Consider the following 22,687-nt stretch of genomic DNA (forward strand, 5'->3'; position numbering starts at 1 on the left):
TTCAGTGATGGCATGGCGAGAAGGAATTTTGTCCATCTGGAGCTGTTGAGATAAGAGAATCATGTTGTGAAGAAAATGGATAAGAATTCCTTGCTTTGCATTAACACAGTTTCATATTTGATACAGTACTGCTTGCCTGCATTTAGTTACTCAGGAATGTGTTCTATGACATTTTTAGGTAGACATAATATATTTTGTATTACAAGACAATTCCAAGAACTACTGAATGACATTGCTTTGTTTAGTATCACAGACTCAGTTAACATTTGTTACTCTTCCTCTCTCCCCCTAAATCACGTTGTTACTAACTCCGAGAGCATTCTAAGATATAAACTGAAGCAATACACTGATAACCTCCTAGTAAGCGAAAACTAAGTCAACTTTTCAACCAGCGTAATTCTAACTTCAGTATTATAGCACTAAAACCCCAAAACTGCACAACCAAAAGCCTCCTGCTCCTCCACATACTAACAGAAATCATGAACAATGGTTTTACATCTATTTTGTCTTTCACAGACTTGAACCTAACCTATTCAATTTGAACAAAACCACTATCCAAACCTGAGAAGGCACAAGGATGTGAATTCCCTTTTTCCAGAAAGCATACCAACATGTTGAAAAAACCCTTATGTGTACATGTTCTTTGGTTAAAATTTAACCAATATAACTATGAAAGTCTGAAATTAACAGTGATAGGTATTCCCACAATAAAACAGGAATGACTTTTTTCCTATCTTTCCTCACATGGACAAACTGAGAAAGGAAGCAACTAGGCAGTGCCAACTGTACAGTCTGAGTTTTCTGGAATATCAAAGGCCATCCCTGGCTTTCTTACCTGGTGCAACTTCTCCTGTACTGATGGGATTTGTGTGAGCAGCTCTGTCCACTGGGTTTCAATGTGGGATAATCCTGCACGCAATGCAGCTGTATCTACTTTCTTAAGCCTGAGGAGCTGGTTCCCAGTACTCAGGACAGAAGACTTCTGTGATGATTTAGCATCCACTTCTTTTGAAAAATCCTGTAAGCAGAACCATTTTTTGTGGAAATAATGAAGTACTTTTTTATTTTACTTAGAGTTTTGCCTCAGAACGCTAAGAATATCCTCCTTTCCCTCTAAAGTATGTACTTTCTATTAGTATTCATCATCTATACTTCAGGCTAAGCAAGGATAAAAATGTTGTTCAGTCATAAAACTATTTTCTGTTTTCAGAATCGTCAAGATTTACAAACCTTGCATATAGCAAAGAAGTGCTTAATGTCCATACACACCACCATTTTGAGGAACAGCTTACCTACATACTCATCAATGATGAGAAAAAGTATAACCATCTGATTAAACAACTGTTTATTTGTAATTAGAGAGAAATAAGTGTCCCAGGTCCGTGAACAACTTACCAGAAAGGAGTTCAAGTGGTCTCGAACTGTTTCTAGTTCCTGAGGAACTGTCAAAGACTGCTGGCTCCAAAACTCAAGTCGCTCCTTTGCAGACTGTAACCACTGTGTCAATTCATTTGATTCACTCTGATACCTGGGAAGATGTTTGAACAAGACTAAAACAGTCATTGCCACTTCTTGCTTCCAACTGAGCGGTCTTTCCTCCATATGTTAGAGGAAGATACTGAATGCCAGATTTGAAATAAAAATAAAAACTTTTTCTTTACCAAATTTCAGAAAAATGTAATTTAATTTTACGGGCAGGCACAGTATCAGGAAGCTCCTGTTTTAGCCACTATGCTCACAATTTCTAACAGAGCCTTCATTTTGCCTTTATAAAAAAGGTTTAATGAAGGACAGTAAATAGGTCACAAACCTCTTTGGACAAGCTGTAACCCCACCCAAGGCACATAAACAGACTTAATTTCCATTAGAAGGCTCAGTCTTCCTAAATCTTTACCAAAAATTATCTCAGACCAGAAACTTAACTTTTTTTTTCATAAACCATCTCCATATAATTTCACATGCCAAGTGACTAATGAGGTAACAGAATTAGAGTGTCCACACATAAGCCAGGGATTCACAAAGCTTTTACACCAATTAGATAATTTCAAAAGTAGCATATGAACATTAGTAAAGGTAGCAAAAGCTCCCTTCCATATATGCAATGACACACAGAGACCCACAAGAACCCAGAAGCTGCAATGCGTCCACTAGAACATGCTGAGTCTACTTATGTTACCCAGCAAGCACACAACTTTTCTTATCAACTTGTATACACACAGGGCTTCTGAATTAATAATCTAAAAAAAGTATTTTCTAATTTCCTCACACCAACTCCTATCTGCTACATTTTTTATTACAAATGAGAGAGTACAACAGCACTTCTACGGAGCAGAAGAGCAGTCAAACTATGACATACCTCTCGAAGTACTTTCTTTTAAATGTTGTATCTAATAGTTCTGGGTCCAGAATGGCTTCAACCTGAACAGCACAGGTGAAGAACTTTATATTGCCCATTACATCAGCATTACCTTGTCCAGTGCTTCAGTATTGTCTCCAGCCTGTGAAGTTCCTTGGTGACTTTGCTGGTGTTATTTAACCAGCGTTCTCCCAGTTGGTTCAGTAGACCTTCGAGTTCTGAGCAGCTGACAGAAAAAAGGAGCCTCTTCCCATCATCTAGCACTTGGTATAATTTAGGTTGGTATTCAGTCAGGTTAGATCTCAGATGCTGTAATGACAGAGGAGATGGTTAGACAACTGCAGGTCTCTGCTACCACACTTCTTCAACATTTAGTTTCCTTTTGCTGAATTTTGTAGCATATCCAATGTCAACACAGCACATGTCATTTTTTCCTCTGCTCCAGCTCTAGAACTCCCTGAGAACCATCATGCAGGCACTCTGCTCAAAAGCTGAACATGTTGCCACAAACCCAATCATGTCAATGTCTGTTGGTTCCTCCTTATGATGAATTCCTCCTCCATGTAGATATTTTACACTTGAAAAGAACCTCTGTGGGTTAACACCATTTCCGATAGAAATTGATTAAAATACCAGAACTTACTTTACCATCTGCTGAAAACCTACCATCTACTGCAACGAAAGTTAAAGATGTCCAGTATCAAATTATTAACAGTGGCTCCCTCTTCAGCCCTTTCAATGCCAATCTTCAGCTCTCTGGACATCTCACTCTTTTACTGATCTACCCTCCTGCTCCTCTTGGCTACAAAACAGAACATCACCCCATCCATCCAAATCCCTGAACACAGAGACCAATTTTAATTGCACAAGAAAGCAAAAAGGGTTATGAAAAAGTAAAGGCTGCTAATACTATTACCCAGAATGAACCTGCAACTGAGACAGATTTAATTTAAATGGTGATTTGTGGATGGGTGAAGAATTTGTACATGTGGGCAGATATACCTGCCAAATTCCACTATCATTACACAAACAGTATGGATTTTAAAAAAATCGGTACATTGGTTTAAGTTTGAGTGTAAAATGTACATGCATTCCCATTTTTCAGTTCTGATGAAAGTAATCTGAATATAAAAGGTACAAAACTACCAGTCATGTAGTGAGTACATGAACTTCCTATCACTCTTATTTCCTCTTTCACAAAAGTAGAGCTCTAATAGATTAAAAAAATTATCTTTGAAGATGTGTGAGTCTGTGTGTGTACTTAGATATAACATATATACAAAAAAACCTGAGACAGTGGCTTAAAAAAAATTCTAAGATAGTAAAAAATTTATTATGATGGATTATTAACCTAAATGTGGCCAAATAATAAAATCTATGACATATCAGAATACAAGAATCTGGATTTGAACAACCTAATTTATGTAACTGAAAAGAAAAACAAAAGAAGAAAACTAATTTAGGGTCAGGACCAACACAAACAATGCCTAGCACCAAACAAAACCAAAACAACGCCCTCCACACAACAGATTGCTTAAGTGTCCTCATAACCATTGGAAAAGCAGAAAGCTGTCTGGTAAAGTAACAAGAAAGATAACAATACAAAATCAATTTTCAAGAAAAATTTGACAGACATTTTTCTGTAAAAAAAACAAGAGAACAAAAAATCCCCAACTAAAGTTTCTAGTATAAGGAGACAAAGACAAAACACTAGACCAAAAAAACAGGATGTGGCAGAAAACCTGTATTTAAACTACTTGTTGCATTTGGGGAGGAAGGCAATTTGAGGAACCACAGGCTGTTCAGCCTCACCTCGGCCTCCAGAAAGATCATGGAGCACATCCTCCTGGATTCCATTTTCAATGACAAAAAGGACCAAGAGGTAATCTGGAGTGTTCAGCTTGAACTCACTGCCAGCCTTTTATGACAAAAGTACTGTCTCTGTGGATCAGACAGCCTTCAGTATGACCTTTGACACCATCTCCCACAGGACCCTCCCCTAGCAGCAGAGAGAGTTCCGACTGGATAAATGGACTGTTTTGTCAGGTGGAAATGAGCTGCATTACCAGCTAGTAATCAAGGCTAGTGATCAAAGGCTTGATGCCTGGCTGGCACGTTGCAATGGGCAGAGTTCCCCAGAGATTGTTGATATTTTATCCCAAATATCTTCAACATCTTAATGGCATGGATCATGGCAGACAGCACTCCCTCAGTAAATTTGTGGATTACACTAATATAGGAAGACTGGCTGGGACAAAAAATGGCAGACTGATTCCAGACACACTTTACTGAACTTGAGGTTGGAGACAGCAGAAACCTTGGGAGGCTCAAGAAGTGCAACTTCTGCACCCTGGGCTGACTAGCCATGTTTCTCAGTACAGGTTAGGAAGGAAATTGGTAGTGTATTTAACCTGGCAGCTTATAAGGCAAGCCACAGCACTGGCCTATAGCAGGTTGTTTGAACGCAACCAAAGGAAGTTATTTCACTATCCTCATCTAGATGGTGCTGATGAGGCCACGCCTACTCCATTTGATTGTGCTCTGACCCTGTCTCTCACCGAGCTGAGGAAAGTAATCAGGGTCTGGTGTAAAACTATTAAGTTATTTAGGGACCTAGAGCACATGCCCTTTGCGAAGAGCCTGAAGGAAGTGTGCTTGCTTTAGACAAACAGCAGGCTAAGGGCCAGTCTAACAAATGCCTACAGCTATTTGGAGTAGAATTAAAAAGATGATAGCTCCTCAGTAGTACCACACAATTTAAAAAGGACACTGGTGACAAGCTGAAAGTTGATGATACAGATTGGGCATTACAGAAAACTTTTTATAGTAGTGGTGGTGCAGGACCGCAACTGTTCTCCTCATCAGCTGTGGGATCTCCATATTCTGAGGTTTTCAAAGCTGTTGCTGATCCAGCCCATGACAACAGTGCTTTAAGTAGGAGGCTGGACTAGATGAGCGTCAGAGATGCCTTTAACCCCTCTTTTCTGCAGAGAATGTCTACAAAGCACCAACCTGAAAAAGCATAATCCGGTCTGTAAGCCTGTCCTCTGTCTCTTCCACCAAACCAACAGTGGGGACGTTTCCTTCAACAGATTCCAGCTGTCTGTTGAGTTCCTGGTAATCTTCATCCAGATGCATCCAGGTCTACAAGCACAAATTATCCATGTATACGGTGAATCTGGGTAGCTAGAAATTTTATTACTTTTCTTTTTTGATCTGAAATCCTACAGTTATATGGTTGTAAAAGTACAGAAATAACCATACAAATGTCCAGCAAACTGGTAAAAACACACCATCTCTGTGGCAAGCTCAACTTTTGGTTAGAATACATGGATAAAACTGTCATGCTCTCCCTACCAACTAAAACTAAGCTCTTTAAACTTACAGGAACAAACCTTGTGCCACCACAAGAGTTAAATAGAAAGACTGCATGTAGTCTATCAGTGCTTTGTGTGTATGACAAAACGGACTGATGCTCATCAATTCTGTCCAAGCATAGGAAATCAACACCACAGAAAATCCTGGTGGTTGATCACAATGGAAGCACAGAAAAGACCACAGAAATTCTCACCTCTAGAATGTATTCCAGCTCCACACCTCGTTTATGAGCCAGCTTTAATACAGCTGAAGCATGTGTCATTATCTCTGAATGTGACTGAGTTTCCTTCAAGAGGGCAAAGCTACTCATCTTTCTAAAAAGTGTTTCTGTCAGGATCATGTGAGACTCCAACCCTTGAAAATATTCCTGAAAAATTTGGATGAGAGGGAGAGGGAGAATAGAAAAGAAAAAGTGCAATTGTTACTCAATTCATTACCACTAAAACAACATTTTAAGGCATAAGCAGTAAAATCAAGTATCTAAAGACATAGAATTAGGCAAACCTTTCACTTCACAACATTTCATGAAGTCCAACACAATTTAAAGAGGACAATGGTCTATTCAAAGAAAGGAGTCAGTCATTCTTTCCATTCAAATGCCATCCTGATCCTCATTCCATAAACAAAAACAGCTTAAATCAGATAAACACCCCCAAAAATTTCTGCCTAATGAAAGTGTGGGAAATACTTGTCATATTTGGGGGTGCTTTTACCAAATGTAAATTTCTGTTGAAAATAAATGGAGTGGTAGATGAAATTGCTATGTAGCTTGAAAGGACAATACTAGGAACTTGTTATTACAGTAAGGGAGCAAATGCAATCTACCTGGGTTCACCTTCAACAAATCATTTGAAACTCAGTCTGTCAGAACAGTTCATTGGCTCCAACTTAAAATACAGTCTGGCCCACCATTCTGAAAAGCTCCCAAATCCTTAGGAACAGTAGATTAGCAACCTGCTCTTCACAAGTGTCCTGGCTTTGGCTGGGATAGAGTTCATTTTCTTCTTAGTAGCTGGTACAGCACTGTGTTTTGGCTTTACTATGGGAACAGTGTTGATGACACACTGATGTTTTGTTTGTTGCTGAGTGGTGTTTACCCCAAGTCAATGACTTTCCAGTTTCCCTCGCTCAGCCATTGAGGAGGTGCACAAGGAGCCGGGGGGGGGGGAACATGGCCAGGGACAGCTGACCTGAACTGGCCAAAGGGATATTCCATACCACAGAGCATCATGTTCAGTATATAAAGTGGGGGGAGCTGGTGAACAACTATGTTGTACATCACTTATTTATTTCTCTTGTGTTTATTTCTCTCTCTCCTTTCCCTTACAATTATATTCACTATTTCAATTATTATTTTTATTATTATTATTATTATTAGTGCTATTAGTATTAGTATTTGTATCTCAACCCACAAGGCTTACCTTTTCTTTCCCATCCTCCTTCTCCCCATGAAAGGAACAGGAAAGTGAGGAAGCAGCTGTGTGGTACTTAGTTTCCCACCGGGGCTAAACTGTGACGAGTCATTACTAGCCCTGAAACATGTCCCAGTTTCTTACCTTATGTTTTTCAAGCAGCAACTGAACCTCTTCCTTAGAAGAAACAATTATTTTCTGGTCACCAGCCATTTTTTCTTGGCCTGTTTCTACCAGGTCAGCCAGGTCCTGCAAAGCCCGCTCATACTGCCTCTTAAGAGCCATATTCTGATTCAGATCACTCCGCCTGGATCCAATGATCATCAGCAGCTCATCATACTTATCCTAGGGGGCAAAGGACAGCAATGGTGACTCTTATTTCACACCTTACATGTCTTCCTGGAAGCAACCTCACTGTCCCTGTACTCTCTGTGAATACTAGCAGAATAACATTTATTTCCAACTCAAAAAGAGTTTGCAGATGTACTGACTTCACTGATAAATTAACATCACACCATTTAAAGGCAGAAAAAATAAGCAAGACCTGCAACTCTTTCAAGTGCATGCATTCACACAAAAGTTAGTAGAATCCCTAAGGCTTAATGTAAGTAGCAAAGAAGTAGGGTGATTCGGCTTAATGCATCAAAAAACAGTGACTACCATGCAATGCAGATGCTGTCTACATTTTACTTTTTATAATGCAGAGGACTGGATGGATTCCATCATGGGTACAGACTATAGGCATCTCAAAGCCAGCTTTGTTTCCTTCTCCTCCCCCAGAATCTTACAAGCAAGATACATGTAACTTACTGCAAAAACCAAACCAAGCCCATACTTTTGATCTATACCAGACATTCCAACAACCAAAATATCCCTATGATCATCCAGTGCTACAACAAGGTGCCCACCCTCAGACTGTAGCTGGCTCTCCTGGCTTTAAACATTTCTCACAGAAAAATGTGAGAAACACAACTGAAAAAAGGAAGGCTTTTCTAAAAACTGAAATGAAGGAGAGGGGGCACATAACGGGACATCATCTGAGAGAAAAAAAAAACAAAAACCAAAAGCCCCAAACAAACCAGCAGGAGGCGCTAAGACCAAAGGGATAAAGAACTGGGCAAAAGACACATTTCTTAGTCTTTTTTTTTTTTAATTGGTATCACTGTCTTGTTGGCTTAATAAGTTTATGGTCCAGTTTCAGCTGTTTTATTTGCTTCCAATTTATTATTAGATCATTGTAAATTATAAAATTCAGTCATAAACCTTCTCCTTGATATTTCCTCAAGCATTTCCCTGCACCAGCCTGCTCAAAAAGGATTTTCAACAGGTTTATAGAAGTTGTATATCAATTGCCAACATGTATTTACATGAGAGATGTTCTAGAAAAAGCAAAACATCTCCAGTTTCAGGTCTTACTTCACCCTATATCCTCCTTTACCCCCTTCCTTCTTTTAATGACAGGCGTGAGACAGTACTAAACTGGAGATCATGAGACACTGGTGAGAACAGGCATGAACCCCCAGCAGACAAATTTATGTTTCACTTCATGTGTTTGAAAACAAAGTGGAAAAGAGCTGACAGAAAACATGGTTTTGCAGATTTTTACAATTAATACTGCTAATAACAGATGTCAGGAAATCTGAAGAGGCAAAAATAGAAAAACTAGGTGAACAAGAGAACATTATCTTTTATACACACTTAAATGCTTTTAAATCCCTTTTCCTAAACTGCCTTATGAACAATAAAAAAGAGCATTCCTTTGGTATCACAGGTGATAGGATGGACGGGTCTAGGATAGAACTAATGAATCATACCTGGATCTTAGACAATTCTTGTAGAGAAGGTTGCTCAATTTGTAGCTTGTCTATACGCTTCTTTAATTCATTGATTCCAGCATCTAGTTCCTTTAAACCTTCTTCTGCCTGCAGTATTACCTGTATATGAAAATTACATTGCTTAGTTTGAAGTTTTAATAACACTAGTGCAGCTGGCCTATGATCATATTCTTTTCTGCTTGCAGTGCTAATCAGACCTTCAATGTGCTGAAATTTTAAAGGATGCTATGAAGTAAATGTATGAATTAAAAGCTGGGAGAGCCCAGTTTTTTTCTTAAAGTTAAATAAGCATATCATTATTATTTTTTAATAAGAAGCTGTTTTAGTATCATATAAAATACTATTCTTGGTATTTTTTCATACCAAACATCTCTGTAAATTTCCATGCTTTTAATTATACAATAGAGGCCCAAAATACTTTTTTTTTTTCAAATGCAACAATGTCTTTTAAAGAATTATTTTTATTAACAGTCATTCCAAGCAAACAACCATCACAGCAGAACCCATGTATGAAAGCAAAGAGCTGTGCATAGGTCCCTTTCAGGACCAAGCTGGGGCCAAAATTACTGTCAAGGAAAAAGACTTGTAGCTCCCTTTTCTCATTTGGAAAACTGCAACTTAAGAACACAGATTGGTATTTCCAAGTGTCTGCAGATGATGAGTTTTATCAGTGGAAGTCACAAGCTTTCCTAGGTCTCTGCTGAAGTAACATATGCGGATTATAACAAAGTTAAAAGCATGAGGTAGATTCCTGTACTTAAAAGTACTTTGTTGAGGCCCTTTCTTGGAAGCTGCCTATCCAAATATTCTTTAACTATGTATGTGAAGCAGAACTCCTGCCTTCCAGTAAGATGGAGTTTGCACAATACAGTCACTAAACTTTCACCTCATGCAACTAAAGTCATCCAGCTGATTAAGGGCCTTATTTCTACTTTCCTAATCACATATTGAACAAACAGCAATGGTTTTAAGTTTGAATGTTTTATCAGCCAAGGGAGATTTTTTTGGAAACAAATAACTTCACTTGCTTTGGTTACCAAATTGTTTTCCTAGTCGGTAGTTAAATTAATCACACAGGAAATAAATTTTTGCCAGTGTTTGGCATCACAAGATAGAGAAGAAAGACACAGTGAAATCTCTCTTTTTCATACAGGAGACATAAACTCCTTCAAAATTTGAATGCCAGGTATATAAAGTCCAGTACTTCTGTTTAGCTGAAAGGTTAAGTTTCTTCCATTCCTGGCACCAGGCATCAGTAACAACAAATACGTATAAAAAGTAGCCCTTAGCATACTTCATTCATTTTTCTCACTGGCAAAACAGAAGAAAGAAAACAGGATATACTTTTTCATAGAATTAATTATTCATCAGGCCATTCCTGATAAAGAAATAATAATTACTGTCTTAAATTAAAATTATTAACATTAAAGACATGACTATAAACCAGTGAGCAAGAAAGTGCCTTCAGTTCTTCACGAAGTTTAATAGCCAAACAATTTAGCTAAACTTTGGACTGTTTTGTTTATTGAAGTTTTCTTTCTTTCAAATACTGTCCAGTATAAGCATAACTAGGTACTGGGTGAGCTGGGAGATAAGAAAGACTCTTTTGGTAGGGTTTTTTTGTTGTTGTGCCTTTTTGTTTTATTTACTTACAAACATGTGTAGTACACTCTCGGACGTACTCATTTTCCTATACTTCATGTGAATACATCTGTTGTTCCATTAAAAGCAACTGTTCTCTAGAATCCATTTATACTTTGGATAAAAACTTCACCTCTTCCCCTCTCCCCAAGTGACAGGTATGTGGTAGTACCTGCATTTGTTCTGTTTCTGGTCTGTCAGCTGCCTCTGCTAATTTCTGTAGAAGTAAGTATTTGTTATCAGCCACCGATGTAAACATGAGCTTCAGATCATTCTACAGGAGACAAAACCAACAGATTATAGCCAATCGCAGCACAAAACAACTGAAAAATATTCCATGTTGCAAGATGTTTAAATCATCAACTGTTACATGGCCAGCACTACAGCATAGAACCCACTTGAAAAGTGCCATAATGAGCCAGTGCAAAGAATTTAACATTGCTGAAAATCCAGTTATGAAAACTATGAGCTAAAGCAACTCCTATTCAAAACATAACCCGTGAATGCACTTCTGCTTCTGCCTTCCAATTAGATCATTAATTACCAAGGGTCATTACCTTCATGTAACAAAAACATGTTATTCTTGAGCAGTTTATTCAACCACTTATGACTGTAAACAAGCTTGGTTTTACCTTCTAAGGCAAGCTGTTTTAATTACAGACTTGAGCAAATATAACACATAAGTAAACAAGGCCCCCACACATTACAGGGCTAACCATAAGCTCCAACTTTTAGAATGTTTTATCAGACCAGACACATAAATATTACTTGCTGAAATACAACCAATTATCTTTTTATTGCATTCATCCCAACAGAAAATTATCAGCACATTCTTCTGAGACTTTCAGAAATCATTACTGATTATTTATTTATTTTTACATTCAGTAATTATTTTAAATACCAAAAATCTGTAAGAATAATGCAATGAATTCTAATCAACTTCACTGTCATCAGCAAAGGAAGGTCTTTCATTGAAAAATGGTGACCACAGAGGAAAGATTACTGAGTTTGGAAGGAAATCCAGTAGTAACAATCTATGAAAAGATGACCCTAATCTAAAGACACAAGGAATCTTTTTATTTTAAAATTTATGGGTTTTTAAATTAAAAATAAACCATGCTGAAGTGTATTATTAATGATAATGATAACAATAATGATAATGATAATGATAATGATAATAATAATGATAGGAGATAAGGTAGAGACCAAGTAAGATCTGAAAGCATTTCTGAACTCTGTTTGAAAAGATTTCTGAAAGTGCACATTTCTCCACTTACAATCATTTCTTCACATTTGCACAACACAGACTTCCTTTTATGTAATGCCAGTAGGGTGAGACAGCATGGAATGATTATCACTTTACAGTAGTTGCATGAGTTGTAGAGGTCTTCTAGCAGAGAGTTTAAATTCTGAGTAATTATTACAGGATCAAATTTTGCATAGCCTGAGAAGTTTGATTTTTCAATAAAAAATCTGTGACAACCTTGTTCTTTTGATTTGGTACCAAAAATTCACAGCGTTTATATCTCCATTTGACATATACCTCTGTTAATTTCATCACCTGGGCCTCATACCTTGAACGTGACAATTTGCTGGAGCCGCCCTTTCATCTGATGGCATCTCTGATTTACCACTGACTCCAGTAAGGTCAGTCTTCTCAGGAGACAATCCAAAGTGTCTTCTATAATAACCCTATTATCACTACCGTCAGGAAATATCTGAGCAAACAAAATCTTGTTCTTATCCACTTCTTCTGTTATGTCTTTGATTTCTTTGGCAAGAGACTAATTTAATAGAAAAACAAAAGTGACAATCAGACATTCTGGAAAGCAGGAAAACATTGCCATAAACTTTTTCAGTTTTGCAGTGATGTAGTGACTTTTTTACATTGTTGGTATACACACACATTAGAAAAAGATGGCAGCTACAGTAACCTCTGACAGTGAAAAGATAACAGACTGCTCCAAGGAAAACAAGCACTGGAACAAAGTGATGTAAAGCCATAGAAACATTTGGGTTGGATTAAAGGTCATTTGGTCCAACCCTCCTGAATCAAATATGGACATCTTCAACTACATCAGGATGCTCAGAGCCCTCTCTAGCCTGAATTTGAATGTTTCCAGGGAGGGAACATCCCCCACCTCTCTGGGTGACTTCCTCCAGCATTTCCACACTCTCATTTTGAAAAATTTCGTCCTTATATCTCGTCTCAATCTATCCTCTTCAGTTGAAAACAGTTATTCCCTTGTCCTATTGCCTCTCTCTCCCCGCCACCGCTCGATTCTCTTCCCCTCTCTCACCCCTAATTAACGTTGATGAACTTGTACTGTTTCTATATCCCAGAGCATTCCTCCCTCTTTTTTCACTTTGTTTCAATTTTGACAATGTGGTGTTTGCTAATACTTAGAAAAGAAGCTAAACAGAAGAAAGAGTCCATGCTTTCCGCATCATTCTCAACACGGCCAGCTGCAGAATGCTGCAGTTACATAGAGATTATGTCAGTGACATGCCACTTATCCAGGAGTCTAATACTTCTGCTCTAAACACTACATAAAATGCACACTTATGGGCAATTGAAAGGAAGTCCTACTCACGGATTCCTTACCTCTTGCTTGCAAAGGTATGTTTCTGTTTCTTCCTCTGGCAACCGGGCTGTGGCAATGAAGACCTGCTCTTCCACACCATCCAGCCACACCGACGTGGCTGTGACACCATCATACAGCTTCTGTTCAAGATGCAGGGTCTCCTCCACCCGTCCAGCCTGGGCAAAAGGAACCAGAGAAGTCCAGAATAGAAATACAAGACAGTCTTTCTAACTTCTAATTATTTGGGAAAGGCCTGTATTTCCAGGTCACAGCTGGAAGAGTTTTCACTGTAAATGTGGCTTTGCTGGAGGACAGGTGTAAAGACAATTGAAAATTACCTCAGATGAGACATCTTCAAAGGCCTGATTCAATTCAACCAATACTGGTGACACTAAGGATTTATCTTCATCCTGTGTCTCCTCCTTATACAAAGGCATTCCAGGTATCAGTCTGTTTGGTCTGCTATAAAGCTGCTGAGAGACAAGTACCAATTAGGATGCATCTACCATATGCAGGGCACAAAGTTCAGCTGTACAGATTCCCTGCTGACTGAGACTATCACCAGCTAATGCTCATGGTTCTCCCACAAAAGCTCCATGTCATGAATATTTCAAATAAATATTGCTCAACAGGAGGTTCACTAGAAATGCAGGATAAATACTTGTAGGCCAGAATTAAAAATTACTGGTTTTTACCAAAAGTATAATTAATTACTGTTTAAATAATACAAGGTATTTAGAACTTTGGAAGCTGATTAATAGAGTGTTATACAAAGAAGAGTGGGTCTGGGTTTATTAACAATAAAATGGAAGATATATGTTAATATAGATTTTGGATTGTCCCCAGTTTAATTCATGAATCCCTGTTTCTTCCAGTAGAAATTTTGTGCCTGAAATTCCTTATCCACTAAGATCAAGAATTGCGTATAACCAACAAATTCAAACTGAAAATAACAGTTTTCCTCTAAGTGGTTGCCAGGCTACTGATCAATTCCAGAGGGATGATGTGTTACAGAATTATCCTGAGTTAGATAAGTAGATAAACATTTTGTCTGAGCTCTTTCTTCCTTTCTAGTTCATTAACCTGATGGTAGTGCAATTCAAATCACTTTGAACATGAGCAGTGCTGGTGCCAATATTTAACAGTTTTTAAAGGGGTCACAAAAATAAATTGTTCCGTATCTCATGTATTAACTACAGCACGTTAATGGATCTACATATTGTACCTCCTGTTGTAACAACTGCTTTCAAAGAGAAAATGGAATGAGAAATTTAAAAAAGCTACCAGCTGTTCTTTTTCCAAAGCTTTCTGGAGAAGTCTCTGCTTGGTACTGAATTCCTGGTTTAGGCTTTCCCATTTCCTCTTCATCTGTTCTTCAGAGGATGGCTTTTCGCCTTCTAAGACTAATTCTTCAGAGAGCACATCAGGCTTCTCACTGAATCAGAAGATGCATAAAGGTTTAAGAAATGCAAAAGTTATAATCATTTAAAGTTATAATTTTCCATTAGGAAATTCTACATTTACATTAAGTGCTACTTTTCAAAGCTTTTGAGTTGTTGGTTTTGGTTTTGTTTTTCAGATAATAAGACAAAGGCTGGTTTGAACAGCAAGAAGTTCTTGTCTGATGGAATAAAATGTACTTTTTAAGAAAGTGTTTAGAGTTTCAAGTACCCAAAATAAGTAAAAAATCCCCAAACCAGACTGAACATATACTACACTGAAATGTAACCTATAAAGAGGTTTTGGTTCAAAGCATGAATTAAAATAAATATTTTATCTGACTCCTTCCTCACCTCCTTTCTCAAAATGTCAGACACACTGAGATATTTCAATGGAGTACAAGCATATGAGTTTAGCTTTGGTAAACAGTTAATCACATTCAGAATTTTCTGTTTGATTTTTTTTCTTTACTTCTATAGCATACCATCACGTGACAGAAGGAAGCCTCAAACAGAAGGAGACTGGTTAAGTACTTTCTGGCAGTAGAATGAAGGCTTCAAGAAGAAAAACACTTGCTAATTGCAGTAAAAATAAAATTAAGCAGAGTATCTCATCTGGGAAGATCTGGTTACAATGGCAGATGCCAATGTTTGAGGTAGATGTGATTCACGCACCAGTGCTGGTGCATAAAGTTATAGTAACTGATCCACTCCTTGTCTAATGAGTCCCACTAGTCTTTAATTATAGTGTGATGCCTGCTAGTAAGAATAAAGGGTATTTCTAAATGCTGAAGGTGATCTATTACCACAAAACAGTTTGTGTAACTGTATTATCAGACCCCTGAATTACAAATCAGTATTCCAGTACCCTAGGTGCTGTATAAAAATGACAAAACAAAAATTAGAGGACTAAGAGCAGAAGAAGGATGCAAGCATAAGGATGACAAAGCACAGCTTCAGAAATTTACTTTTCAGAACAACACATGAAAGCAAACCTTATGGATGGGCCTTCAACAGAGCTTTGCTGTGTTAGGATCTCTCCTCCACGGCATGCTACAGATCGAAGAAGATTCTTCTGCTCTTCTAGCTCTTGTTCCAGCTCCTAGTTACAAAAACCAGAACTAATCTCAAACAAACTGATTTTGTCATGGAAGAATATGTCTACCTTGCTTAACTCTCATGCAAAGTTAGCTGAACTACGTCTGAAATGGTTTTCTTGAATACCAAAAGGGGTCCAAAATCTCCAGCCAACACAGAAAAACTGGGTACATAAACTGGATTATTGACCTAATTAACTAATGCCATGCAGTTTCTGGAACCTATTCTAGTGAGAATATCTCCATATCATGCAACACAACAATATGTGTATCTTTGCTTCTATGAAGGCCAAGTTATTATTTTGAATATTATCATCTCTCCTTAGAGTAACTTAAAGGGTTGATTCAATTTTATTCTACTGATGGACAAAAGAAGGATAGAGTGATTAAGCGAATTGACCATGATCACCCAGGAAGTCTAGTCTGCCTGACGGTTACAGATATGAGACAGTGAATTCAGATGCATCATTACAAAAGCAGTGAGTAAGAAACAGTTTAAAAATTAGTATTTCAGTGGAAATATTAACAAGAGTGGCTCAGCTATGGCATTAAGTGCAATCTAAAGATGGGAGTAAAAGAAATGCAAAACACCAACTTTCTGTTGCTGCAGGGTACTCTGCTGCTGCTGGGAGCGAGTAGTTCTTGCTTGTGCCAGCCATTCTTGAACACTGGGGCTTTGTGAGGAAACGAAGTCCAGATCACTCTCTTCCTTTTCTTGTAAAGATCCCTGCTTTAAGAAAGATAATTTAAGATTTAAAAAAATCTCCTGCATTGTTAGAGAGATTGCAGGTCCAGCTCATCTGTGCAAAACCATCTCCCACCTCCCAAGCTGATGGCTCACATAAATTCTGAAGTGAGCAATGACTTTAGATTTCTGACTTTTACTGGCTTTTGGCTTCTAGAAAGAAGAGCATCCCTGAAAATGTAAAAATAAACAGCCATTACTGCACTTAGCAGAATCAGAGACCAGAGGTCAGAGACCATGGACTGATGTGTTTCTAAACACTGTTCTGCTTCTAAAAATCACCCTTGATCTGTAAAGGAGGGTGCAACTTTAGCTGGCAATGCGGGGATTCAGTGGTTTGTTTCTGCCAGGTTTGTTTTTGTCCTAATAAAAGCAATTTTTTTGTCTAATTGAAAAAGAGAAAATTCTGGTTGTCATTCTGGTCCATATTTATTTATCAATAAGTACAGAACTCTTATGTTCAGCAGAAACACACTGGGTAAACAGCAGATGACATGATATGAACAGCAGAGAAAGTAAGAGAGATCAAACCACAGAATGTTAGAACAGCACAGCAAAAGCAGTAGCTCCTTCCATTCATATTTCTATCATTATGTTTTTCCAACATGAGTGATTAGACAGGCTTTCTGTGTAAGCAATGCAAAAAAGAACAAATGCCTTAATAGCTCAAAAAAACGTTTTATCAACTTCTTCCATGCTGGCTGCAATTTTAAATAATTTTAGCAGCCAATGTATTCAAATGTAGGTATTTTAGCATGCTTGGCCTTATGTTAGAGACAGACTTGTAGGTGTGGCTACTTAGATGTACACATCTCTCTGGATTTATTTAATATTACTTGCAGTCATATGATGACTGTAGAGCTTGTACGTTTTTGGGTTTTTTGAAAGCTTCAAGATCTAAAGCTGGGGCTTAATACCTCTCCCACCTTGTCTGTCCATTTCATTTTTTAAGGATTCGTAATACACCCATGGTTCAACTTTTATTCTAAATAGATTAAGGGTGCCAAATGGTTCAACAACAGGCTCTCCAAAACACAGACACTCTGTGTGTTCAGAGGACGTTTCTCAAATCAGACAGGGACCAGTAGGGCAGAAGGTGAGTGTGGAAATCCTACTTGCCTCACCCGGTGCTCCTTATGCCAACAAATGAGATGGACCTCTGCCACCAGTGTCCCTGGCACCAGCCACTGAAACAGCAGAGTTTTGCTAAGCAGTAGAAGTCAGGTGTAAGATTTTAATTTTGGGGAAAGATGAGTGTACTGAAGTTGAAAGGACTGATTAGTGTTAGAGGATATAAACTATTAAGAGGAGCAAAACAAGCAAGAAGTATCTGGAGCTGGAAAAGAACCATGAGCCCTTGCTTTATGAAATAACTTTGTTTTACTAAGGTTTCAGTTTGCAGGTAAACTGTGATACTTTACTTTGTAGGAACAAGTTTATAGAAAAGCTGACATAGTTGGAGTGTGAACGATGTTATTACAGAAAGTCAGATTGGGCAATGAAAATAATATGTGAGAGGTAAATAGGGTTTGGAATTTTAGCTTTTCTATTACAAGTTAGACAATTTTTCTGTAAATTGTGCGTGGGCGGAGAAACATCTGCTTCATTTTATATACTCTAGAGACTATAGCTATTCAACTTGTAAATTTCTTTAGAGAACAGTACCTAGTTCTTCTTTGCATTTGGGTGGACTGGTTGACCTCAGTTACATTTTGGGTCCCTTCTTCTCTGGGAAGAGGACTGAGAGGCTACAATTGTGGAATTATACTAGGACATATAAATAACAGTCTCATAGTGCCTGCAATAGCAAAGAGTGTAAAAAGGATTGTGGCATTCATTGATGCAATGAAGTTTTGAAAATATGCTGTTTTGCATACTTTTTAGATTAAGAGTATTTGTGAACCAGACTTCATCATTGTCAAATTACAGAATGTAAGTTTGAAAAAAATACTGTTGCATTTTCATTTGAAGTTTGTCTGAAGGAACTGTATTACACTGCCTTTAAACAGCCAGGGAAACACAAGCTTGAACCTGTCTTTCATGGGTACTGTCCAGCCTAGCACAAAAATAAATGGAAAATCCCTGAAGAAGATGGCGATGAAATTGATCTTTCAAAGGATTTCAGAATTATAGGCATGCTTTTTCTTGTGAAACGAGTCATTCCTCCCCCACACATCCTTTGTAATAAAAAGTAAAGAAACACTATCTGTTTTGCTGGGGTTTTTTTTACTGCAGAATCCATTCTACTTCTTTGTTTTTTAAGGAGTCTATTCAGTTTCACTGCTCCTAAACCAGAGAATAAACAGTAACAGACACAGTATTTTGTGTGTGTTTCAAAGCGCCACCTTTGGAGACAGTATAGTCTGCAACACTCCTGTTCCAGCATGTTTCTGATTAGTTTCACTACTTTATTTTATTCATAAAGAAGATGGTCTCCAAGTCACCTTCTCTATGTCATTAGTAACATTCATTAACTAAAATCAGAAGAAAACTGAAATTGTTCCAAGAAAGTCAGAGAATCTCACACTGACTCCTAAAAAGCCTTGTGCACAGGAGCAACAGGCTGAAATATGCTTTAAGGAAAATATAGCTCAGTCTTTATAATAGCCTTTCGGGGCCACTTGGGAGGTAGCCTCTTTTGGGAGGAGGCTGGTCTATGACTCTGGGCAATTACAAGGTTATCAGAACATCTGGAGACACGTAGAAGTCTGAGTTTTTTACATGCATGAACAACAGTGCTGTTAGTTTGTAATGTTTCTCAGGGTTAATAGAACAGAATTATAGTGGCAGTGGATACTGTTTGGGGCATCTGATGCTCTTGGCCTCAGTCCATTGTTTGGAAAACAACATTATAGAACTCCTCATTTGAAAAAAATTGCTCAGTGAAGATTAGAAGATGTTCTACTGCCTATGTCTATTATCTTACATGATCTGTAAGTGAAGTCAAAGAAAGGCTTGAAATTCATAAAGAAACTTGAGTCTTGCATTCATGCACCACCTTAACTGGTTCATATCCTACATCTGGAAATTATTTTGTTGTTATTTTAGAAATTAGAAAACCATCCAAAATTCTGTTTTAAGAGTTTAAGTAAACTAAATCACACTGCTCCATTTAAAATTTTAAAAAATATTTTAAAATTTAGAAAAAAACTCTGCGATGCCTTTTCACTTCACAGGTAATATATGAGAACGAAGTATCATGTGCCTACATGCTGTCGATTACTTTTCACTTGCCTACTCATGAGGTTTAATATGCAAGAATAACATTAAAGTTACTTCATCTTAGAAGCAATAGGAACAAATACCTGGGGGTTTCCTTTCTTTTTTATTTCTTTATTTTTCTGAAACTGTGTTAAGTTTTAAAGCTATTCAGCTGCTTTGGACTAAAAATAGTTCTTAGAACATCGAGTGACTTTTCAAGCTAACCTCTCAGTAGACTTTAATCTGCATTACAAGCCAGAAATCTTTGAAGCTTATCATGTTTAATTTGAACAGCAAAGCCAAGAAAAGAAGTAAAAGAAAAGGGGGAGGAGGGAGTCACAGCAGGGCAAGCAAATTCAAAACCAGTCAGTCACATTACATGGCTGGGTTTCTTGTATGTATTCGGTTCTCCACATGCTAGTTTGACCTAAAGAATGACCAAAAGTAACTGTTAAATATGACGAATTAGTGGCAACAAGCAGACCAAAGCTGCTAGGAATAGAAACCTAGGGCAAGATGGAGGTTAAATGAATTTTTTTTATAAAATATTTTTTTTGGTATAATGATGCCACTAAGTATTAGCCATAATTAAAAATGTTCCCGTATGTTATCTGTTCACTGTGTTGTGCACACTGCAAAAAAGCACATATTTAGGATCATTCTTTTGTTGGGGGAGGACTGGAAACAGGAATAGAGTATATCCAGACCAAGCTAATCATCTATCTATTTCATTATTGTCCTCAGTGAAGATACTGAGGTTAGGATAGTTTTACCATAAAGCAATGTTAACTTGAAAATGATCAACTAAAGCTTTCTAGGAAGTTTTTTATTTTGGAATTATAATTCCATGTACTAACTGAAGATTAATAACTCAAGCTATTCAGCACAAAACTTTTAGTCTTCTTCCCAGTTGCATAAACCTGCTATGAAATCCCCAAACCCCTGCCCACCATGAAAACAGCTGGAAAGAGCCACTCACCCGAATGTTGATCTGTTTGTCATGGAGCACTCTCTGCAGCTCCAGAAGGCTGCCCTTCAGCGTCCTGAGCTTCACAGCCAGCTGCTCTGCCTCGTCCTTGGTGTGAGCCTTCCCTTCCATAAGCAAGTTCTCGTTGTGCACAGACAGCTCTGACAAGGCTACCACCTTCTGTTCTATTTCAACCAACATGTTCTGCAGCAGCAAAAACAAAGACCCAAATTCATACATTTTCCACCACCTGTCACGTTTTTGGGCAAGACGACCTGCGGCCTACCTCACCCGTTGCCCAGATAAGAGCAAGTCAGATTATCATTGCTTTGCCTTCCAGTCTCATTCAGAGTCCTCTAGAATATGCTTGCAAATGTTTGTATTTGCCATTTCAGTTTGCAACCTTTTTCAAAATAGGAAATTAAAATTTACTTGAAACAAGTAATCTGTTGTAGAGGAGATGCTCTTTATTTGCATATTAAAGGTAAGGATGACTAAGAAGCTAGACTGACATCCATGAAGGACAAGAAATGAAGCACACAGCCAGAGTTACTTCTTTGCTCTTCTTTCATTTACATGCAGTCAAGTGCTTCCTACCTCCTACTGTGTGTTGCTCTGGCTGTGCTGGTAAGCTTCTCTTCTCACTACTTGCTCTTTCTGATTGGTGCATGACAGACTTAAGGATTTCTGTATAATCCTCTTTAGTCTAAAGAGAGACTTAAAGTGACAAATCTCTGGAATGTTTATTCTCAAAAACTACTTCCCTGACATTCCATTAACCATTCCTGTATTAGAGATTCAAGGCTCAAGCAAGTCTTGCTCAAAAACCTAGCCTGACATCAAATGCTTTTGCTTCCATAGCAACTGTCAAGCATGAACTTACAAATATCTCTCCTGAAGAAATGTGTCCAGAATAAGATTGGTAGATTCTCTAAAAAGTGGAAAAAAATACATAGAACTTACTGCATTAAGATTTTAACAAGCAGCAAAAGAACAGCAGTATTCACTTTTCCACAAAGTTAACTTTTCTTTTTGAGTTTCCTACAGACTATATTAAAAAAAATACTGCTTTGTTAAAGTTCCCAGGGTTTATCTATGTACAACAAAAGACTCTCAAGGACAGGTGATGAAAGAACTCTTGAGACTAAGCAGACTGAATACTCCAATGATGAAGCGTTATCAGTGAAAATTCATCAGACTTGTATGAAACTTAACTCTCATTTACCCTAAAATAGTTGAGATCCTCATTCTTGAATAAGAAATGGGATCTTCTGTCCATCTTTCTCTTGTCTCTTTTGTAATTTTAATTATAATGATTATACAATTCTAAACTATCATTTAAAAATGGAAAATTCCCACTGATTTGAGAACCTGGATGTTATGACTGATCCAAGTCTTGTTAATAGAAGTATTTGCAATAACTCTTATTGCAGAAACATGTCTTTCCTCAGTTGTTCAGGTAGTCTGAGTTGATTAATCTTCAAGATACAAAACCAGTAAATACTGATGATTATCCTTTACTTTTGCATGTATGTAAGGATTATTCCTGAAGAAAACACAACGCTATCCCAGTCATCACTGCTACTGCCAGTATGTTCTTCATCTGGAAAAGGACGTGTCGGAAAGTACACTGCAGGTGTTTTCATACCTATCAGGTGAGCTGTTCAACAGCTCCAGCTTGAGGGGAGCAAAAACAGTAAGTGAAGCAAATACAATGCCTTTAAAGCTAAACAAAACTACATCTGAAAGATGTAGAACTTCAAATCTTCCTGCAGTCAGGACATTTTGTTTTCCTGCTGCTACGTTCACATGGGCTTTCTAAAGTGCTGTTCGCAATCTCTAATGAGAAATTAAGAACAGGCTATATTTTGTTTCACAAATCTTTGAGGAAGCAAACTGAGCATACAGAAGATGCTAAGGAGCTCAGAAACTTCTCCACAAATATGCTGGCTTATTCAACTCAATAACGGTCTTAACATTTTACCTGACAGTCCACCAGCTGTGCTTCCATGTCCATAGGCTCCTCAGCAG

General features: G+C 37.8%; 1 protein-coding gene across 1 annotated transcript in view; it reads right to left on the reverse strand.

The window, feature by feature from the left end:
• Positions 1-22,687, reverse strand: part of SYNE1 (spectrin repeat containing nuclear envelope protein 1) — a 246,498-nt gene that overhangs the window by 62,555 nt on the left and 161,256 nt on the right. Inside the window, exons 97-113 of the mRNA XM_017739429.1 lie at positions 22,641-22,687; positions 20,669-20,860; positions 16,339-16,470; positions 15,642-15,748; positions 14,492-14,642; positions 13,546-13,680; positions 13,228-13,383; positions 12,197-12,406; positions 10,795-10,896; positions 8,961-9,080; positions 7,291-7,491; positions 5,928-6,101; positions 5,369-5,500; positions 2,469-2,665; positions 1,396-1,528; positions 836-1,018; positions 7-42 (exon numbers count right to left, since the gene is read on the reverse strand). Coding sequence (XP_017594918.1) covers positions 7-42; positions 836-1,018; positions 1,396-1,528; positions 2,469-2,665; positions 5,369-5,500; positions 5,928-6,101; positions 7,291-7,491; positions 8,961-9,080; positions 10,795-10,896; positions 12,197-12,406; positions 13,228-13,383; positions 13,546-13,680; positions 14,492-14,642; positions 15,642-15,748; positions 16,339-16,470; positions 20,669-20,860; positions 22,641-22,687 — 2,408 coding nt within the window. The remainder of the gene's footprint in view (positions 1-6; positions 43-835; positions 1,019-1,395; positions 1,529-2,468; positions 2,666-5,368; positions 5,501-5,927; positions 6,102-7,290; positions 7,492-8,960; positions 9,081-10,794; positions 10,897-12,196; positions 12,407-13,227; positions 13,384-13,545; positions 13,681-14,491; positions 14,643-15,641; positions 15,749-16,338; positions 16,471-20,668; positions 20,861-22,640) is intronic.

This window comes from Corvus brachyrhynchos, unplaced genomic scaffold, assembly GCF_000691975.1.
Source record: "Corvus brachyrhynchos isolate BGI_N302 unplaced genomic scaffold, ASM69197v1 scaffold14, whole genome shotgun sequence".
In the NCBI taxonomy this organism is placed as follows: domain Eukaryota; kingdom Metazoa; phylum Chordata; class Aves; order Passeriformes; family Corvidae; genus Corvus; species Corvus brachyrhynchos.